The sequence below is a fragment of the Schistocerca cancellata genome, chromosome 2, assembly GCF_023864275.1.
Source record: "Schistocerca cancellata isolate TAMUIC-IGC-003103 chromosome 2, iqSchCanc2.1, whole genome shotgun sequence".
Taxonomy (NCBI): Eukaryota; Metazoa; Arthropoda; class Insecta; order Orthoptera; family Acrididae; genus Schistocerca; species Schistocerca cancellata.
In genome coordinates, this window is record NC_064627.1 from 540,479,757 (window position 1) to 540,501,286 (window position 21,530).

A 21,530-nucleotide genomic window follows, 5' to 3' on the forward strand; every position below is an offset into this window, starting at 1 on the left:
GTTTGACAAGAATTAGCATCCCTTAAACCAACTTTTTATGTACAATATTTCATTCAGCAAAGAGTAATCAGATACTGAAATTTACTTGGCTTCTATTTTTAACATCATGTGTTACTTCAAACCTTGTACCTACTAAGTATGTGTGACAATCATCTCTCTAGCCTTATGAGGATGCCAAAATGAGTTTGAGTCAATATGAACATATTAAGTATGACACATCAAAAAGTAGTTTATAAAATGATGTGCTAACTCCTATATTAGCTGCTGAAAATATTTCTGTATCATTTAAAGATTGACAAATGATTAGTTGGATTTAATATTTCTTTAGTGTAGATATTACTATTTTCAAACTCTTAGGATAAAACTATCTAAAACAGTGACATAGTAAAAGACAGAGATGAGTTTCACTGGATTATAAGAAGACACAAAATCAGCTCATGCAATAAAATGAAAAATGAAGAAACATGAAACAAAAGAATCTTACTGATATAAAAACCCAATTACATAAATTTGCATTTCTTTTATTTTAACAGTTTCACCACCAAAACCTGGTCCTGGATATGAGCTTTTTGGTGGTGTTGGTTATTACAAATTTCATACCACTAAGGAGACCTGGAGTGATGCAAGAAGGATCTGTTTTACTGAAGGAGGACATCTGGCTATTTTAAATTCAGATACTGAAGCAAATATTGCCAAACAGTTGTTTTCAAAACACAAACAACTTGATTCATGGGCATTTATTGGTTTCAATGATGTAAAAAAAGAAGGAGAATACATCACAATATTTGGTAATCTGCTACTTTTATATATAAATTTTTTCATATGTTTGTGTGTAATATTATAGCTGTCAGCAGAACAGGTAATGTAGCTAGAGGTTGTAGGAGGATGAGCCTTTGTGACAATCTGCCTTAGGTGCATGCTGTAATATATCATATGATAGGGTACAGCCTGTGAAGAAAAGAGATGTCACACGTTTTCCCTGTCAGAAACATAGCTGCAATCTTTATTTGGATGTCATACCAATAAATAATGATAAAGATATGCTGTCATACCAATAAATAATGACAAAAATGCAAAAATATGTAACAGAGAAACAAAGGTAACTTGGGAAAACATCTTGGTGATATCTACTTATGCCCCACCACAAAATATACTTCCTAAAGTTTTCTTGTTGATCTGGTGATAGTGGTGTAACAGTATCATATTAAAAGGTTCAAATTATATCTCTCCAATAGCTTATGACAAAAAGATGTGATTATTATAATGATTAATATCAAGTTAATGCATTAGTACAGAGTTAGTAAATCTGAATTACATACAAGTTACAATCACAATGTCAAGCTATTAACTGCTAATTAGGTACTATATCAATGTGCAAATGGAACTCCAAGATTCCAACCGCTAAAAGTTTCTACTGCGTCAACAGGAAATTGTTGCATAATGAAATTGAACTTGCATTTCCTACTTCCTTTTTTACCCATCTTTCCCTCTTTTCTTGTTCTGTTTCTCCTTTACTAAAGCAGTATCTTATTTGAAACCATGTTGGACAGAAATAAGTAATACTGATTTCTTCATTTCAGATGATTTAATCTATCATTATTGGTTTGGCTACTTATTGTTTTTGGATATCATGAGTGAAGTTGTGTCCCCACCATACCTAGAATTTATGTCAACGTAGGTCTTCTTTTTTAATGAGTCCCATATCTTTAGAGGAGACAGTAATGATCAAAGTAACAAAAAAGTCCTTGAAATAAATACTCATTGAATTGTGGGCTACTCTGTCTTTTGATAGCCATTTGTCTGTTGACAGTACAAGATGTGCTCATTGTACTTATCACTCATTATTATTTCTCAAACCTCCATCTCAAACAATCATGAGCTCATGTGAACACACTATCTGCCCTCGTATGTAGTCAAGTGCTTGGGACACATGACCCTGTATTTGTGCACATCATAGATGGAGGCAGAATCTACCAATCCCTTTAAATATCCCTATAACTGGAAGCTTAAGGGATTGTGGTCAGATGAATAAGTAGACTGCCCTATTTGACTTCTTCAACAAAAGCAATGCTCTTTAATGGTTTGTGTTAGGCATAAACAAGGGGGTGGTGCTTCATTGAGCTCAGTGAAGCACCACAACAATAACTTTTTCACAGGGTAACCTTCCCCAATGGCACAGTTGACATAAAACCACATTTCTGCCCACACACTGCTGCTAAAGGGAATCTGATGCCCAGCTTCCATGATTGCTTAAAGATCTGTATCTCTCTATACTTTGTTATTGTCGTAATTTATTATCTCGTTGCATACAAATCCCACTTATTACCCACCACAGAATCACTAATCATGGTCTTATGTAAGCACAACTTCAAGACAATGAATACAGTAAATTGATTTCTTGGATGGATAGGGCGTGTGACTGCTGTGTACGGACACAGGAGGAGCTGGTCACTGTTCGCAAACAGCTGAACGTGTTGACGGCAGCGGTCAGCCGTCTTCAGGCTGCTGCCTCAGAGTGTAGCAGCAGTGGGGAGTCTGGTGCATCGCATGGTACACCCCAGGTGTTACATAGTTCACACACTGCCCCTGCTGTCGAGACATCTTCGCGGGTACCGGGTGCGGTCGGGCCACCCTCTCCCCAAGGGGAGTGGCGGGTTCAGCGGCATTTGTGGTGCACGAGGCGGAGGGTCAATGTGGAGGCTGGCTGTGTGGTGTCACCTGTGCTGCCTGTGAGTGGACATGTGGCCGCTCCTTCAGCAAGGTCCGAGCAGGCACACGGGGGGAGGGGTTTATTAGTTCTTGGGAGCTCCAAAGTTAGGCAGGTGATGGAGCCCCTTAGGGAAACAGCGGAAAGGTCAGGGAAGAAGGCCAGTGTTCACTCTGTCTGCTTGCTGAGGGTCTCATCCGAGATGTGGAGGAGGCCCTGCCAGCAGCGATAGAGAGCACTGGGTGCACCCGACTGCAAATTGTTGCTCATGTCAGCACCAATGACTCCTGCCGTCTGGGTTCAGAGGCTATTCTCAGTTCGTAGGGCGGTTGGCGGAGTTGGTGAAGGCGGAAAGCCTCGCTTGTGGGGTGGAATCTGGGCTAATTATTTATAGTATCGTTCCCAGAACTGATCGCGGTCCTTTGGTTTGGAGCCGAGTAGAAGGCTTAAACCAGAGGCTCAGATGATTCTGCGGAGATCTGGGGTGCAAATTTCTTGACCTCCGCTATTGGGTGGAGAAATGTAGGGTCCCCCTGAATAGGTCAGGCGTGCACTACACGCAGGAAGCAGCTACAAGGGTAGCGGAGTACGTGTGGAGTGCACATGTGGGTTTTTTAGCTTAGAGAATTCCCACCCTAGGCCCGACAAGACACCTCCTGAGACGTGGCAAGGTAGGAGTAGGCAAAATGCAACAGGAAATAACAATATTAATGTGCTAATAGTAAAGTGTAGGAGCATCTATAGAAAGGTCCCAGAACTGCTCTCATTGATATTGGCTGCAATCAGATGTAAACAGTAATGAAATTCTAAACTCAGATTGGAATGTATACCGCAGAGACAGGCTGGACAGTGAAGGGGGAGGAGTGTTTATAGTGATAAGAATTGCAATAATATTGAAGGAAATTGACGGAGATCCGAAATGTGAAATAATTTGGGTGAAGGTCATGGTTAAAGCAGGCTCAGACATGGTAATTGGATGTCTCTATAGGCCCCCTGGCTCAGCAGCTGTTGTGGCTGAGCACCTGAAGGATGATTTGGAAAATATTTTGATTAGATTTCTCCACCATGTTATAGTTCTGGGTGGAGATTTTAATTTGCCGGATATAGACTGGGAGACTCAAATGTTCATAGCGGGTGGCAGGGACAAAGAATCCAGTGAAATTTTTTTAAGTGCTTTATCTGAAAACTACCTTGAGCAGTTAAACAGAGAACCGACTCATGGCAATAACATATTAGACCTTCTGGTGACAAACAGACCTGAACTATTTGAAACAGTTAATGCAGAACAGGGAATCAGCGATCATAAAGCAGTTACTGCATTGATGATTTCAGCCGTAAATAGAAATATTAAAAAAGGTAGGAAGATTTTTCTGTTTAGCAAAAGTGACAAAAAGCAGATTTCAGGGTACCTGATGACTCAACACAAAAGTTTTGTTTTAAGTACAGATAGTGTTGAGGACCAGTGGACAAAGTTCAAAACCATCGTACAATATGCGTTAGATGAGTTTGTGCCAAGCAAGATCATAAGAGATGGAAAAGCGCCACCATGGTACAACAACCAAGTTAGAGGACTGCTGCAGAAGCAAAGGGAACTTCACAGCAAACATAAACATAGTCAACGCCTTGCAGACAAACGAAAATTATGCAAAGCGAAATGTAAAGTGAGGAGGGCCATGCGAGAGGCATTCAATGAATTCAAAAGTAAAGTTCTATGTACTGACTTGGCAGAAAATCCTAAGAAATTTTGGTCTTCTGTCAAAGCGGTAGGTGGATCAAAACAAAATGTTCAGACACTCTGTGACCAAAATGGTACTTAAACAGAGGATGACAGACTAAAGGCCAAAATACTAAATGTCTTTTTCCAGAGCTGTTTCGCAGAGGAAGACTGCACTGTAGTTCCCTCTCTAGATTGCTGCACGGATGACAAAATGGTAGATATCGAAATAGATGACAGAGGGATAGAGAAACAATTAAAATCACTCAAAAGAGGGAAGGCTGCTGGACCTGATGGGATACCAGTTCGATTTTACACAGAGCATGCAAAGGAACTAGCCCCCCCTTCTTGCAGCGGTGTACTGTAGGTCTCTAGAAGAGCATAGCATTCCAAAGGATTGGAAAAGGGCACAGGTCATCCCTGTTTTCAAGAAGGGACGTCGAACAGATGTGCAGAACTATAGACCTACATCTCTAACGTCAATCAGTTGTAGAATTTTGGAACACGTATTATGTTTGAGTATAATGACTTTTCTGGAAACTAGAAATCTACTCTGTAGGAATCAGCATGGGTTTCGAAAAAGACAATTGTGTGAAACCCAGTTTGCGCTATTCGTCCATGAGACTTAGAGGACCATAGACACGGGTACCCAGGTAGGTGGTGTGTTTCTTGACTTCCGCAAGGCATTCGATACTGTACCCCACAGTAGTTTAATAAACAAAGTAAGAGCATATGGACTATCAGACCAATTGTGTGATTGGATTGAAGAGTTCCTAGATAACAATGCAGCATGTCATTCTCAATGGAGAGAAGTCTTCCGAAGTAAGAGTGATTTCAGGTGTGCCGCAGGGGAGTGTTGTAGGACCGTTGCTATTCACAATATACATAAATGACCTTGTTCACTGAAGCTTTTTGTGGATGATGCTGTAGTATATCGAGATGTTGTAACAATGGAAAATTGTGCTGAAATGCAGGAGGATTTGCAGCAAATTGACGCATGTTGCAGGGAATGGCAATTGAATCTCAATGTAGATGAGTGTAATGTGCTGCAAATACATAGAAAGAAAGATCCCATATTATTTATCTACAATATAGCAGGTCAGCAACTGGAACCAGTTAATTCCATAAATTATCTGGGAGTATGCATTAAGAGTGATTTAAAATGGAATGATCATATAAAGTTGATTGTCGGTAAAGCAGATGCCAGACTGAGATTCATTGGAAGAGTCCTAAGGAAATGCAATCTGAAAACAAAGGAAGTAGGTTAGAGTACGCTTGTTCACCCACTGCTTGAATACTGCTCAGCAGTGTGGGATCCGTACCAGATAGGGTTGATAGAAGAGATAGAGAAGATCCAACGGAGAGCAGCGCGCTTTGTTACAGGATCATTTAGTAATCGCAAAAGCGTTACAGAGATGATGGATAAACTCCAGTGGAAGACTCTGCAGAAGAGACGCTCAGTAGCTCAGTACGGGCTTTTGTTGAAGTTTCGAGAACATACCTTTACTGAGGAGTCAAGCAGTATATTGCTCCCTCCTACATATATCTTGTGAAGAGACCATGAGGATAAAATCAAAGAGATTAGAGCCCACACAGAGGCATACCGACAATCCTTCTTTCCATGAACAGAACGAGACTGGAATAGAAGGGAGAACCGATAGAGGTACTCAAGGTACCCTCCGCCACACACCGTCAGGTGACTTGCGGAGTATGGATGTAGATGTAGATGTAGATACCAAATGCTGAGATAGGAGGCAGATGTGAGCAGTGCATCTGACATCATCAAGATCAGAGAACCAAGTACAGAGTCAAGCATAGTTAGTAAACAATGAGAGCATTAATAGAACACAGCCTTCACCACTCAGGAATAACCATTTATGACACAAGTAACGTGGCCCATTTCTCAACAAGTATTTGTCTTTGACAGATGTTTTGCAGTTTTGACTAGTACTAGCTCCTGTAATAATATGGAGCACATTAAATAAACATCCTGTATATCTGGATACTTGTATGTTGTATGTTCTGTATGTAATGGTACAATTACTGCCAGAGGGTACATTTTATTATGCCAGGAATAGAGATTTCTTTTCATTCTAGTCATGCATGTGGAAGGACTGAATGACTTTCCACATGCAGTCCATCACTAATTTAGTAAATATTCATTTACTTTATAGCAGTGTTACATAAAGAGTCTTGAGTCGTGTTTAGAGTTCTAAATGAAAATAGTTTCTTGAAATATTCAGAATACACTGATCTGATAAAAGCCATCGCATAGTGATATGCAAATATACAAATGGTCATAGTACCATGAACATTAAAGTATAAAATGACAATGCACTGGCAAAGGTGACATTTGTTCTCACATGATTCAGGCAAAAAGGCTTCTGAGATGATTATGGATGCCCAATGAGAATTAACAGACTCTGTATCTGGAATGGTAGTTTGAGCTAGACACACGGGACATTTCATTTCGGAAACTGTTATGTAATTCAATATTCTGAGATCCAGAGAGTCAAGGGTGTGCTGAGGATACCAAATTTCAGGCTTTACCTCTCACCGTGGATGATCAGTGGCCAATGGCCTCCACTTAATGACGGAGAGAAGCAGTGTTTGCATAAAGCTGTCAGTGTTAAAAGACAAGCAACAATTGATGTGGGGTGTATGACAAATGAATCAGTTAGGACAGTGTGGTGAAATTTGGCCTTAATGAGTTATGCCAACAACACAATAATATGAGCGTCTTTGCTAACAGCATGACATTGCCTGCAGCACCTCTCCTGGGCTCATGACCATATCAGTTGGACCTAAATGACTGGAAAACTGTAGCCTGATCAGATGAGTCCTGATTTCAGTTGGTAAGAACTGATGGTACAGTTCAAGTCTGAAGCAGACCACATGATGCAATGGACCCATGTTGTCAACAAGGCACTGTGCAAGCTAGTGGTGGCTCCATAATGGTGTGGGCTGTGCTTACATGGAATGCACTGGGTTCTCATTTGTGTTTGGCTACTTCATGCATTTGTAGATATTCATGGACTTCACGTTCCCAAACAATGACGGAATTTTTATAGGTGACAATGCGCCATGTCACTGAGCCAAAATTGTTTGTAATGGGTTTCTACATGTACATCTCCATGACTACTCTGCAATTCACATTTAAGTGCTTGGCAGAGGGTTCATTGAACCACAATCATACTATCTCTCTACCATTCCACTCCCGAACAGCGCGCGGGAAAAACGAACACCTAAACCTTTCTGTTCGAGCTCTGATTTCTCTTATTTTATTTTGATGATCATTCCTACCTATGTAGGTTGGGCTCAACAAAATATTTTTGCATTCGGAAGAGAAAGATGGCGACTGAAATTTCGTAATTAGATCTCGCCGTGATGAAAAACGTCTTTGTTTAATGACTTCCATCCCAACTTGCGTATCATATCTGCCACACTCTCTCCCCTATTACATTCTGGACAATTTGAGAGAATAATTTGGCCATCCAGATTGCCAGACATGAATCCCATCTAATAAATATCGGACACAACTGAAAGGTCAGTTCATGCTCAAAATCTTGCACCTGCAACACTTTCGCAATTATGGGCCGTTATAGAGGCAATATGGCTCAATATTTCTGCAGGGGACTTCCAATGACTTTTTGAGTCCATGCCATGTCAAGTTGCTGCACTACATTAGGCAAAAGGAGGTCTGGCATCATATTAGGAGATAGAACATGACTTTTGTCACCTTAGTGGTTGGTTGGTTGTTTCGGGGAAGGAGACCAGACAGCGAGGTCATTGGTCTCACCGGATTAGGGAAGGACGGGGAAGGAAGTCGGCCGTGCCCTTTGAAAGGAACCATCCCGGCATTTGCCTGGAGCGATTTAGGGAAATCACAGAATACCTAAATCAGGATGGCCAGACGCGGGATTGAACCGTTGTCCTCCCGAACGCGAGTCCAGTGTCTAACCACTGCGCCACCTTGCTCGGTTCACCTTAGTGTAACTTTCTATTATAGAAGTTGCATGCATTTCCTGAAATTTCTTTGAAACTCACAAATGAATAAAAGAAAATATGAACATTTTTTCATACATGATATGGGCCCAAAACATTACTGACCCACTAACACAAAAGTTGTAGTCATAAATGCTTCTTTCTCAAGACAACATGTCTCACTATTACAAGTTATTTACATCCAAACAGTTCATGGTGACAACTCAAAATTTGTCACACACATTTTGCAGATTCACAATATCCACATATTCTAAGCTCAAACATAATGAGGTATCTCAAACAGAGTGACTCATTCATGCAAACCAGCTATAATTTCAAAACCTTCACTCACAAAAAACCCAACTTGCGCATTTCTGAGATGATATTCTGAAACCAATGAAGCAAGGCAGTCAGATTCAAGCAGTATTTTGTGACTTCCAAACAACGTTTGACCCAGTACCACACTCACATTTATTAACAAAACTATACTCATATGAGGTATCAGATGACATTTGTAACATGATTAAGAATTTCTTGGTAGGGAGGACACAGTATGTTATCTTGGATTGTGAGTCATTGACAGAAATAGAAGTAACTTCAGGCCTGCTCCAGGGAAGTACATTGAAACCCTTGCCATTCATTTGGTATGTTAATGATGTTGTAGACAATATTAATAGCAACCTCAAACTTTTAACATTTCATTGTTTCTTCATTTGTTTTGCATTTCCAGCTAAATTTGTTACCCTTTGAAAAATAAACTTTCCACAGATATCTGTACATTTTTATTCAAATTTATGTTCCAAACTTAGAATTACTTTTTGGTTCATTTTATGGATGTAATGATCAGCTTTATTTGTAATACTGACTGTATTATTTTCAGATTTATATTATGTGTTACAAAAACTGATTGTAGACAGTCGAATTAACTTCCAATACAGGCAGTGAACTTACCATTTTGGATTTCATCTCTTCAAAATTTGATATATTTAAAAAAATCCTCTTCCCAAATTTTAAGGGACATGAACATAGGATTGATTTGTTCAGTGATGAGCTTATCTGAATATTGAACACCACTAAAAGTAAACACACAGTAACTATATTAGCCAAGTTCTAACACCTTGTTTAACATGATCTGCACAGTGCCATATCAGTTGTTTTCATGTTTCATTTTATTATTCAGAATATTTTGATATATGACATACTCATGTTGCTGAAACATTAATCAAAGGAAAGTACTGAGTGTTTGTGATGTTCATTATTTTATATAAAAAAAATTTCTCTTGTAGATGAACCACTTCATACAACAGGCTACACAAAATGGGGTGGTGGGCAGCCTGACAATTACCAAAATAATGAAGACTGTGGAAGTGTTGACCATGAAGGCAGATTAAATGATTATCCATGTGGTGCCAAGGCTCCATTTATCTGTGAATGTGAATTGTAATGAATGGTAACAAATGTTTACCAATATGTGCATATAATATAGAAAATTGTTGCAAATTAAGATGATTCCTGTGTATTGCGAATGTCTTCCAAAAGAATTTTGTATGTAGATGTATACATCTCTGTTATCTAAACGAAAGCTGGTAAAGAAGGATTTCCTTTATGTGAAACTAAATGTCTGTTATTTAATGTTCTTTGAAAATACAGTGGTGAATAATTTAAAAATAATATATACTTACTCTGATTTTCATTCATTCATTCATTCTTTCGCTCTTTCATAATTTTCTACTAATCCTACTGTGCAGAAGAATGTTTAGAATGTATCAACATTTACACTAACAAAAACTAAAGGGTGATTATAATTAAAGTTAAACTTTCAAAACGCTATAGAAATAACACCACTGGTCAGAATGACATCCAATTGCAAAGGAATATTATCAGAGAAGGGGGAAAACGTATGACAGAAGAAAAAAAATAGTATGAATATTCATCAATATATGGCACTGTATGTGTCAGAATATGTAAATGATAACACCTGTCATGCGTACGACCCATTGAAGTTGGTATAAACATGTCGGGTACACGGCTTTCCCCTTTTCGCGTCTGCAACATTCGCCATGACTGTCTAAATGCATGATCACACTCTGCTTGTAAAGCTGTATTACAGGAATGATGACTGTGCACACACATTGCACTGCAGAAGTTCAGGACACTGAAGAGTTTGAAAAAAGGCCTTGGTCCAATGACCGCCGTTGGTCTGGAGTAAAAGATTCGGAAATTCGAAAGGACGAGTTCTCTTGGTGTGCAACCTGGTAGTGAGAGGAAATGAAATGATTTAACATCAGTGGAAGCAACAGCCACAACAATGCAAGAGGAGACGAGTGGTGGTGTGCAAACATAGTGCACAGAGAATTGCATGAACATTGGACATACCTGTGAGCACAGTGCATAAAATCCTATGAAACATCCTTCTTTGCTATCCATTCAAAATTACCTGTGCACAAGTTGCTTCCAGTTGACCTGCCAGCAAGAGAGACCTTTGCTTTAGAATTTCTTGCTCACTTGGAAGTGGACAATGATTGACTGTGGAAGATTTTCTGGACTGATGAAGCCCACTTCCATCTGACAGGATACGTCAATACACAGAATTGTTGAATATGGGCATCAGAAAATCCACACACAAATCAACCAGTACCATTTCATCATGAAAAGGTCACTATGTGGTTAGGGGTTATGGCATCATTATCATAAGGCCACATTTTTTCGAAGAGACAGGTGCTTCCGGTCCTGTTACCTATACCACCATGGTAAGTGCTATGAGTAGCTTTTGCACAACCACATCTTTCCAGGTCTCCAACAGCGTGAATGTATGGATGGGGTCATTTTTATGCAAGATGGCACACCTCCACACATTGCAAATCCAGTTAAGCAGCTGCAGAAGTGCCATTTTGGAAATGGTAGAATTATCAGCCACCATTTCCCTACAGCCTGGCCATCCCAATCACCTTATCTTAATCCATGTAACTTCTGGCTGTGGGACTATCTGAAAGATGTAGTGTTCAGTGTTCCAACTGCAAACGTAGCTACATTGAAGTCACAAATTGTGTAACACATTTTGAACATGACCCCGGAAACTCTTCAATCAGCCGTGGAATATGCTGCTTCTCGATTTCAACTTGTTGCAGAAAATGGTGGACAGCATATTGCACATGTTTTGTGCCAGTCACACAGAAATTAATAATCCAGTTTGATTTTGATTGACTCTTTTTCTGCAGTTTTTGGCCTCAAGAAAATTAAAAGGCAATGTGATTGATGATTTTTATGCGATTTTTGGCCTCTGAACAATTAACAACCATTGTGATTCATTGTTTTTATGCGGTTTTTGGCCTCAGGACAATTGAAAATGGATTTTTCCCATCTGATGTGATATGACCTTGTTGTGGTGGATGGGCTTTCATAACTAACAGTATCACACCTGTACGCCCATGCACACTGAGTAGTACAGTTTTTTTAATGTCAGATGTACACTTAGGCATTGTTTTATGATTCATGTGTTGTTTGTAGTCAACCACTATCATTTTGCTTTTTATGCAGTTTTTGGTCTGAGTACAATTAAAAATTGTTTTTTCCCATTTAGTGTGGTATGACCTTGCCATGGTGGATGGACTCACCTATTTAAAAGTGCAGCAACTGTTGATTGTGGTACTTGTGCAGTTTTACACATTGAATGTCACAGATGGTATAATGTACAACTTAGACCATAGCCATCTTGTTGTGATTGATTTCATTTATAGGCAGCCTCATTTAAGTTAAGATGCTTACAGTGCCATCTATTGGTAAAAGTTTCATTGTGAGCAGCGATAGGCACATCGAAATTATTCACACAATTATAGCTTTTGGCCATTAAGGCCTTTGTCAGCAGTAGACACACATACACACAAGCACACACACACACTCACGCAAACACGACTTGCACACATGTCTGCAGTCTCAGAGAGCTGAAACCCCACAGTGTGTAGCATCTCTGCTATATGGTGACTAGCAACTTTCCCTCTCTGGTATTGTTACATTCCATACTGGATTTGCCATTGTTTGATTAAAAATTTCGTTAATTTTTCCCCACGATGTTTATCCCAGTGTCAATAACATGCTGTTCCAATTTGACATTATTCTGAATAGTGATTCTCTTTCCGCATTATTTTGAAACTGGAATTTTATTTATTTACACACTGTATGGCATACAGCTAACAGGTCCCTTCAGATATCAAATGAAGAAAACAACATAATTTGTAAGAGCAAGTAGTGTTCTCTGCTTTTAATGTAAGGAGTCCCCTATGTCTTTCTTTGTGTCTTGAGAGGCAGTATCTACACTGAGTTTGCTTTTGTATCTTGTAGTGTGTTTATGCATATCAAAGTTCATCTGGCAATGAATTTTATTATACATAGTAAGCACCTCTGCAAGTGAGCATAAAAGTTCCAGGATCTTTGAAGAGATTTGTCGAAGATGTATGCCTGCCTACTTGACACAATATACTTTTGGTTCGATTTTGTTGAATAAATACCTTATTTCTTCATGTTTATCCAGTATACAGGTTATAAGATTATAAAGAGTAATATTTAAAATAAGAAAGGAACTTGTCTTCAAGTCAGCACAATGAGGGATAATACTATGTGTAGAAGAGGCCAAACTTTTCTTCTTGGTTACTGTATCTGTGTTGACTGATTTATAGAAGCCAAATATCTTATTTTGTGTATGCACAGATATATAAGCCTGACAACATTAATTGTTAATAAAAGATTAAAACACACCACCTGCACATACATTTTTGATTATCACAAAAAAACTGGGTACACAAATGACAAATCCCAGTTTAATGCGATATAAATAACAGTCACACAATACACGTAATTTGGATAATGTAAAAGGTTGTTGCTGTGGGAAGGTGCAGGAGAGCAGTTTTGTGATGGAGGCAGTTGGAGGAGCCAACAATGTAGGCTGCCAGTCTTTGCCAAAACTCTTTATAAACAATCAGACATCAATGTCAATCAGTGCATCTACTGCAGGCAGATAGCTGAAGGTGAGTGGCGATGAGCCAGATGGTAACCAGGGCTAGGCAGGTAAGACTAGCCAGGCTATCTGGGTCAGAAACAGGGATCTGCAGGCTGGAGAACAGTGGTAGTTGGTGGCCATTGCTGGGCTGTTGGAACTCAGGGCTTGGCCAAGGCTATTGGGATAGTGGAAGGTGCTGGCAGTCCTGGGCTTAGGCAGTCAGGTAGCAGCCACTGCTTTGTGGCCGGAGATGTCAAACAGCTGTGTCATAAATATGGTGATGACTAGCATGAAGTGGACATCATAGTAGAGCCTATCTGTGCCAATGTCAGTGAATTGGACTCAGGGCTTAAATGTCTTGGCCCAGCACTAAGTTTGTGGAAGAGCCATATTTCTATGTTGCCTGAAAACCTCTGGAACAGAGACCAATGACTGGGGTCCAGCAGTTGTCATGACATGCATGTCAGTCCCATCATGGAAGCTTCCTGAAGTCCCAGGTCATCCAGATAGGGGCCTACGTGGAAGCAGGCTGTTCCTCCTCACTTGCATAGGCAATTTTTGGCAGGCTGATGTGGCTGCAATCTTGTTACTGTTCTGGGCTGGTTTGAATGTTGCTGGACCTTTAGGTCACCACATATTCTCCCCCCTTAGATTAATCCAGTCCACCAGATTTGTGATTAAGCATTTGGCTGCAACAGAGATCCTGATTTTCCCACAATCACTTATATACTTTACATTCTGCTGCACAAAGTCAAAGTGGAATATTTTTTCATAGCCTTGCTTGTTCTTCTTCTCTTTTTACATTACATAATGTTCATTATATCATTGTTGATGCTGAAAGGTGGAGTTTCTAGGCCCATGTTTGTTTTTTGCCTTTTTTACAACTTAAATTCACTGATTCACTTCTTCACTGATGTGGACATGAGTGCTATAGACGCATAGGTTGAAGGAAAGTAAGGGGTGGGATTAGAATTGCTCTACATTTGAGGTGCCAGTACACTGTGCTTGTTATTATCATAATTATTCAGACAGTTGAAGTACTAGTTCCTATGGTGGTGAGTCAGTGGTAGTATTCAGTCAGATATTTTTTCACATGATCAAGCACATGATACACTCTCATGTGACCATTCTGTTCTGCTATCATCTTATATGAGGAAACAAAGAAGGGCCTTGTCTAGCATGCCACTCATATAGATTAGCTTATCTTTTTGTGAGATATCAAAGGGTAGCTTTGACATATAGATTAACAAGTAACAGACTTTCAATATGGTGTTTCCAGTGATGCTGGCAGGTTACCAGAAAGTAGGTTCTGAGATGCACCATTTACCAACAAACCCTGCCCTCCAGTTCTATTCACTGTGCATGGCTGAAATGACAATGTTTGCAGCAGGTGTGAATGATAACTACTGGTTTTGGCACTGAGAATAGCCATTGTGGTCCTGTCTTTTGAAAGAATTAGGTTTTTCTTGTAATAATGTCCCTGGGGCACTTGACCATGGGCTTGTCAGGGTGAAACACTGTGTACTCATGTGACTCGGGAATTGTGTGTATTCATTTTGTAGGGCATACATTGAATTGCCTGGTTCTGGATTGCAGTAATTCCATGGTGGAGATTTTACTTCCTTAAGTCCCTCATGATCTTAAATGATCAAACTGACCCAGAAAACATCCACTATAAAGCATCTTCAATCTTAAAATGAAACACTGCTGTGTGTAGCACATACACAACCACTCACTCTCATTTATCGACAACCTACTTCCTGTTACAAGTCTGCTCAACTACTTCCACATAAACCACATATTTACAGATCAATAAGTGTCTAGCAGTAACAGCACTGTTTTCTTCCTAAACTACATTAAGTAAACTAAGTTTCCACTAACAAGGCAAATTCTTTTAATGTATTACCTAAACAAGAAGGTTTCATTTGAGCCTCTCTCATAAAAGCTACACGGCATTATCATAACCATAATATGTATTCATAAATATTACTAATAACTAATTACAAAACACAAAAATCATCTCATAAGACTACTTTGTGGTTTTAAGACATATGGATGTTATGGAATAACTGTGGATACTTCAGTTGCCTAGTACTAGCTTTCTTTCTCTTATTTTCTTCAACCACTTTCCTTCCTCATTCAGAAGGAGTTGCCAGTAATTTATGCAGCGCTTCCAATTCACCCTGAAATGGACAGATTCTCTCCCCACACACAACTGAGCTTCATATCATAAGTTGTAGCTTGATATTAACTAGAAACATCATCTTGACTAGCTAGTAAGGTCCTTGATAATGCAAAATGAACATTGTAGTTTTTGTTTTCAGCATTTAGGGGACAGATAACTTTATCCAATGACTAATGAGGTACTTAGGCAGTTTTATCCTTTCATTGTGAGTGCCTCTCTGTCTTTTTTGAGCCTTTGTACTCTTCTCTGTAACCTATCACCAGATATGTTTTAACCTTTTAGAAAAATGTGAAATGGTGGATATATCTCCTCCTGCAGTAGGTTGGCATAATGCAAAGGTGAAGGGCATTTCTTGGCTGTAGGGGGATTAAGCTCATGTTTCCATGGCTTTTCAAGTTGTTCATGGCCATGTCAAATTGTAGAAGGCTGTCTCAATTATCATGGTACTATTTGCATAATAACATTTTTCTCACTGTCCTGTGAAATATTTCAGTTCTGCAGTGCTCTGGTTCATAATTTCTTTATGTATAATGGTTGGCATAATTGTTTCAGTAACTCAGACATGAAGTTAGTACCTTGGTCAGTAATAACTAACTTCGGCTTTTGGTTCCTGAATTTCAACAGCCATTGATTAAATATAGACTGCACCACCATTTCACACCCATTAATTTGGTGTTGTGATTGTGGCCATATAAACTTATTAAAGAGTACTATGAAGATGGAAAAGAACCGACTACAGATGTGCTTAACAGCAATACAGAAATAATCCCAAAAAAAGGAAATGCTCTGGACTGTGGGAACTATAAAACTATCTCATTACTATCCCACACTTCCAAAATAATGTTAAACATTATAAAAAATTGAATAAAAAAGAAACTGAGGCCAACTTAGGAGAAGACGAATTTGGTTTCAGATCCAGAAAACAACTATGGAGGCAATAATAGCTCTGAGGATGGTATTAGAAAGACAAATTGGAGTTAATAGGAAAACCTACTTGACCTTTATAGATTTACAAAAAAGCTTTTGACACAGTCAATTGGAAATTGTTATTCCAGACAATGTAGGAAATAAATCTTGATTGGAGGGACAGAAGATTAATCTGGAACCTGTATAAAAGTCAGGAAGCAGAGACAGAAGTGAATGGTGTGAAGAAGAAAGCAAAACTGAGGAGGGGAGTAAGGCAAGGATGCCCATTATCACCATATTTGTTCAACTTATTTATTGAAAAACCCATTGAAAAATTGAAAAGAATAACCAAAGGAATTAAAATTAACAGGGAACAAATACACTGTATCCATTTTGCAGATGATATAGTAGTACTTGCTGACTCAGTAAAGGAAATGGAGTTTATGTTACTAAAATTTGCCAAAATCCCAAGAGAATTTAATCTAAATATAAGTAAGAAGAAAACAAAAACTATGGTAGTAGGGAAGACAAAATAAAATGGTAAAATTAATATTAAACTAGAAGATGATGTTCTAGAGCAGGTTGAGAACTTCTGTTATTTGGGGAGCACAATGACTGATGACAACAAATGTATCACAGATATAAAGAGAAGAATACCCTTGGCAAAGCAAGCTTTCCAAAATAAAAGTTAGTAGGAAAAAGTTTGCCAAAACTTAACATACAGATGTGAAGTGTGGACTCTGGCACAGAAAAAGAGACTGGAAGCAATGGAAATGTGGATATGGAGAAGAATGATGAAAACAAGCTGGGTAGATAGAAAAAGTAATGAACAGGTCTTAAGAGAAGTGAATGAGAACAGAACTCTGCTAAATTATATAGGAAGAAGAAAATCAAAAATGATAGGGCACGTAACAAGACACAACTATTTCCTAAAGAATGTATTTGAAGGATAAGTTTTAGGGAAAAAGCCAAGATGCAGGCCAAGAGCAATGTATTTTAATAACATCAAAGAAGATATGGGGATAAAATCGTATGAAGAATTGAAGAGGATGACAATGGAAAGAGGGACATGGCAAAATCAACAAGGCATAGCCTTTAGTTTATGATGATAATGATGACTGTGGTCAAGCAATGTGAGAAATGATCAGTTATGGTTAAAACATAATGATTCCCACATTTGTCTGCATGAAAGAGCTGTAGATGCCCAGCCCAACCTTTAGGAATAGTCTATCCACTTCAGGTAACCCTTGTAATGGGATTTTATGATGAATTATGTCATCTGTTTGAGCACAAGGAATGCAGTTCTTAATTTTATTTATTTATTCAAATAACCTTTTGGAGAGTACACTAAATCCACTGTGGTTTTGCTTCTTTGTATTTAATTTTCATTGCTCCCAGACTTCCTTCATCCTTTAAGAGTGTTGTTTCTTTTCTTCCTGGATCCACTTTATTTCTTTTGCAGACCTCTTTCTTTCCTGAAATCCTGCCTTTTGTTTCGCTTCTCTAAAAAGTGTCCTCTTATCTATTATGTCCATTCTAATTCTTGTGTTTCTCATATCTTTGTCAATTTCAGTGAACCATCTGCATCTGGACTTGTAGCTGTCAAGTAAATTGAAGATCTGCTTGGTTAGTCTGTTTTTATTCATTCAGTACTTGTGGCCATAAAACTGTAGTCTTCCTTCACTCAAAATATCGGTAGCTTTTCCATTTTTAATAGAACTCTCTATTTGATCTTAATTTGTATTCTACATTACTATTGCATCTATGTTTCAGTATTTTCCTCAGAATTCTTCTTTCAACTTTTTCCAGTTTTTCAAGACCCTGAAAGTGTTTCTGCTGTGTACAGTGTTTTAGAACTTACCACTGTTTGGTAGTGTCTTAGTTTTGTGTTCCAGGACAAAGCTTTTTTGTTATATATCTTCTTTATCATTTGGAATGCACTTTCCAGTTTATGTACTCTATTTTCTATGCCTGTCTTTTCTTTTGTGTCACTTGCTATCCATTCAACTAGGTATTTGAAACAGTTTGTTTCAGATATTGTGAATTTACAAATTTTAAGATTTGGAGAGGCATCATTGATATTTGTCATGAAATACCCTCTTTCAAATCATTTTATTTCAAAATATTTTGACAGTTCCCCATAGATTTTATTTTTGATGCCATGGTCATTAAAGTTCCTTTAATTATTTCTGTTGTTTTATTGTCAAGTCCATATTTCTTTAAACTGTCTATCAGTGCATTTCTATCAATGGAGTGAGATGATTTCTTAAAATTTACAAAAGTTATCACATATTTCAAACTTGTGATTTTCTTCATTTCTATTATGTTCTCTAGATATAGTGTTTGTGCTGCACATGATCTTCCCATCCTAAATCCTGCTTAATACTCTCCTAGTTGTGAGTCAAGTATTTCTTCAGATCTCTCTGCCAATTTGTGTGTTAAAGACTCCAGGTAGTAATACTGTGTTTTTTGATGAAAGGTGACTGGGGTGTTTGACACAGTTTGCCAAAAATTTTCTGTTTGCTCTTTCGAGTGCTCTGTTTTTCTTACTTGCTGGTGTATGTGCATTTAAAATAGTAAAAATTTTCTGTGATGATTTAAACATTAGTATAGAAATTCTTTCATTAATTGATTTAAGTTCTGTTATTGAATTTAATATTTTTTGTCTGCAATGAAACCTGTTCCAAATTGTGGTACATTTTTTCCTGGTTTTCCCTTAAATATCCTGAATCCTTTTGAGTCAAAACAATTTTCATCAATAAATCTTGTTTCCTCAGTGTTGTTATTATTATTCTTTTTTACCTTAGAAATTTAGTAAAGTTTTAAGTTTTTATGTTTTAAGAGTGAATTTACATGGAAAGTGGCTAAGTAATTTACGTTTCTGTGTTTTATTTTATGGGTTTGTTGTTTACAGCAGGTGTCAGAATGCTCTGACATGTTCTTTGCATGATGTCACTGGTGCTCAGAATCTGAATGCCTGCTTTTCATTTGCTTGGAAATAGGAGCTTGGATGCTCCTTAGGGTAAAATCTGTTACAAAGTGCATCTATATTGTTAATTGCTTTTTAAGTTGAGGAGGAAGTCTCCAAAAGATTCTACTCAGGGTTGTTAGCTCTGAGGAATGTGTTTCCTGCTGCATGTCCAGTGGACAGACACTGACCTCTTCGCCACTTGTTGCAAGTCAGATGCATTGCTGTTTTTTTCCTGTGTTGCTTCTTCCACTAGTTCCACCATTCCATGATCCATTCTTTCTGCCTTCACTACCATTGATCTTCACTATAACCCCGACATGGAGCCCACAGAGGGTGCTGTCACCCAGGCCACATCAGCCAAGCTTGGAACCATCATAGCAGAATTATACAGTTCTTTATGTAATGCTCTACATCTTTTGTTTTACATTTTCTGCTACATGGTGCTCTTTGGTGTGTCATATGTCCTGCTAATATAAAGTTGTCATTTTGCAAGCTTTACTGGTACAACCAAGTGGGGCCTGCATCATGTTTGTTTGTGCAGTACACTGTCATTGGAACTGAATTCTGAATTGTGTTCACCTTGCAGTCTGCTGACAGATCAGTTCAGAGGTCTGTGCCCTGCACCATTCTTCTGTGCTCACTACAACACAGTCTACAAAATGAGCATTGTTGCTAAGTTCATCAGCATTCCAATGAGATTTTCCTGGTTAGTGTATCCATGAAAACCAAATTTTCTTGGCTGTATAGCCCAGCAGGTCAAATTACTTGTTAGATATTTTAGTCACAGAGGCCATTTTAGTGCTGTGTGATCTGTTATGACCTTAAAATGTCACCTATGTAGATAAGAATGGAAGTAAGTGATGCCAAAACTTAGCATGAGCATTTATTTTTCAGTTGTTGAATAGTCTTCTCCTGCCTTACTCAGTTGTCTTGAAGCGGGTGCTGTTGGGTGTTCTTTTGTGTCTATTTCTGGACTCAAAACACAGCCTAGAGAATGGTTGCTCAAGTCACACAACAATAAAAGCTGTTTTTAATAGTCAGAAAAAGTTAGGACAGGATCAGTGGTTAATAATTATTTCAGTTACTCGAATGCTACATCACAATATGGAATCCAGTGAAACTTTACTCCCTTCCTTAACAAATACATCAAGGGTCTTGGTATCTCTGCAAGTTTTTTAACTTATCTACTACAAAAGTTATTGATCTTGAAATATGGCTAATTCATTTTCTGTGCTTGGTGTGAGGAAATCCTTTATGGATTGTACGGATTGTACCAGTCATGGGTCTTTGTACACCATCTTGTGTGATAATGTGGCCTAAGTAATGGACCATCGGCAATATGAAGTTGCGCTTTTATGAAATAATGGTCAGTCATACCACATATAATTTTTCAGATACCTCTTGTAGATATAACATGTGTTCCTGGATGTTCTTGGAGAAAAAAATAATATCATCCAGGTAGACCATGCAGTATATCAGTTTCGGACCCTGTAGTACCCTATCTAACAAATGCTTTTAGTTTAGAGTGCAGTTTTCTAACTGAAAGGCATCAGATGATACTGGAAATGTCCAAACAGGAGCAAAAAGACTGTTTTAGGTATATCGGCTGATGCTACTTGTAACTGGTGGTACCTGATTCACAAAAGTAACTTCACTGCTACAGATTGTTTAAGGTTTCTGTAATTTTTGGCAATGAGTAGGACTCAGTCACTGCTCACTGGTTTACATACCTGTAATCACAAAAGAATCTATGAGCCTTCTTGCCATCTGAGTATTTTTTTGGTGTAATGACAACTGGTGCTGACCAGGGACTAGGGCTTTCTTTTATAATTCCATCCTGAAGCTGTTGATCAAAACTCTCCTCCATCAGTGGTTGCAGTTGATGGGGACCCCATGTGGTTTCTTGCATACAAGAGGCTCATTCCCAGTGGGAACTGTGTGCTGTGCTATTTGCATAGCCGGTAATGGTCCAGGCTGGTTAAATAATTCTGCATTTTTCTCCAATAATCTATCCATGTTCATTATATCACATCTGTTCAGATGCTACATCTTTCCCCTTAATGTAGTAAA

At 38.5% G+C, this 21,530-nt stretch overlaps 1 protein-coding gene across 1 annotated transcript in view; it reads left to right on the forward strand.

Moving 5' to 3' along the window:
* LOC126162098 (hemolymph lipopolysaccharide-binding protein-like) overlaps positions 1-10,076 on the forward strand; it is a 79,553-nt gene extending 69,477 nt beyond the window's left edge. The window contains exons 4-5 of the mRNA XM_049918374.1: positions 534-788; positions 9,692-10,076. Coding sequence (XP_049774331.1) covers positions 534-788; positions 9,692-9,849 — 413 coding nt within the window. The 3' untranslated portion in view covers positions 9,850-10,076. The remainder of the gene's footprint in view (positions 1-533; positions 789-9,691) is intronic.
* Positions 10,077-21,530: the final 11,454 nt, after the last annotated feature.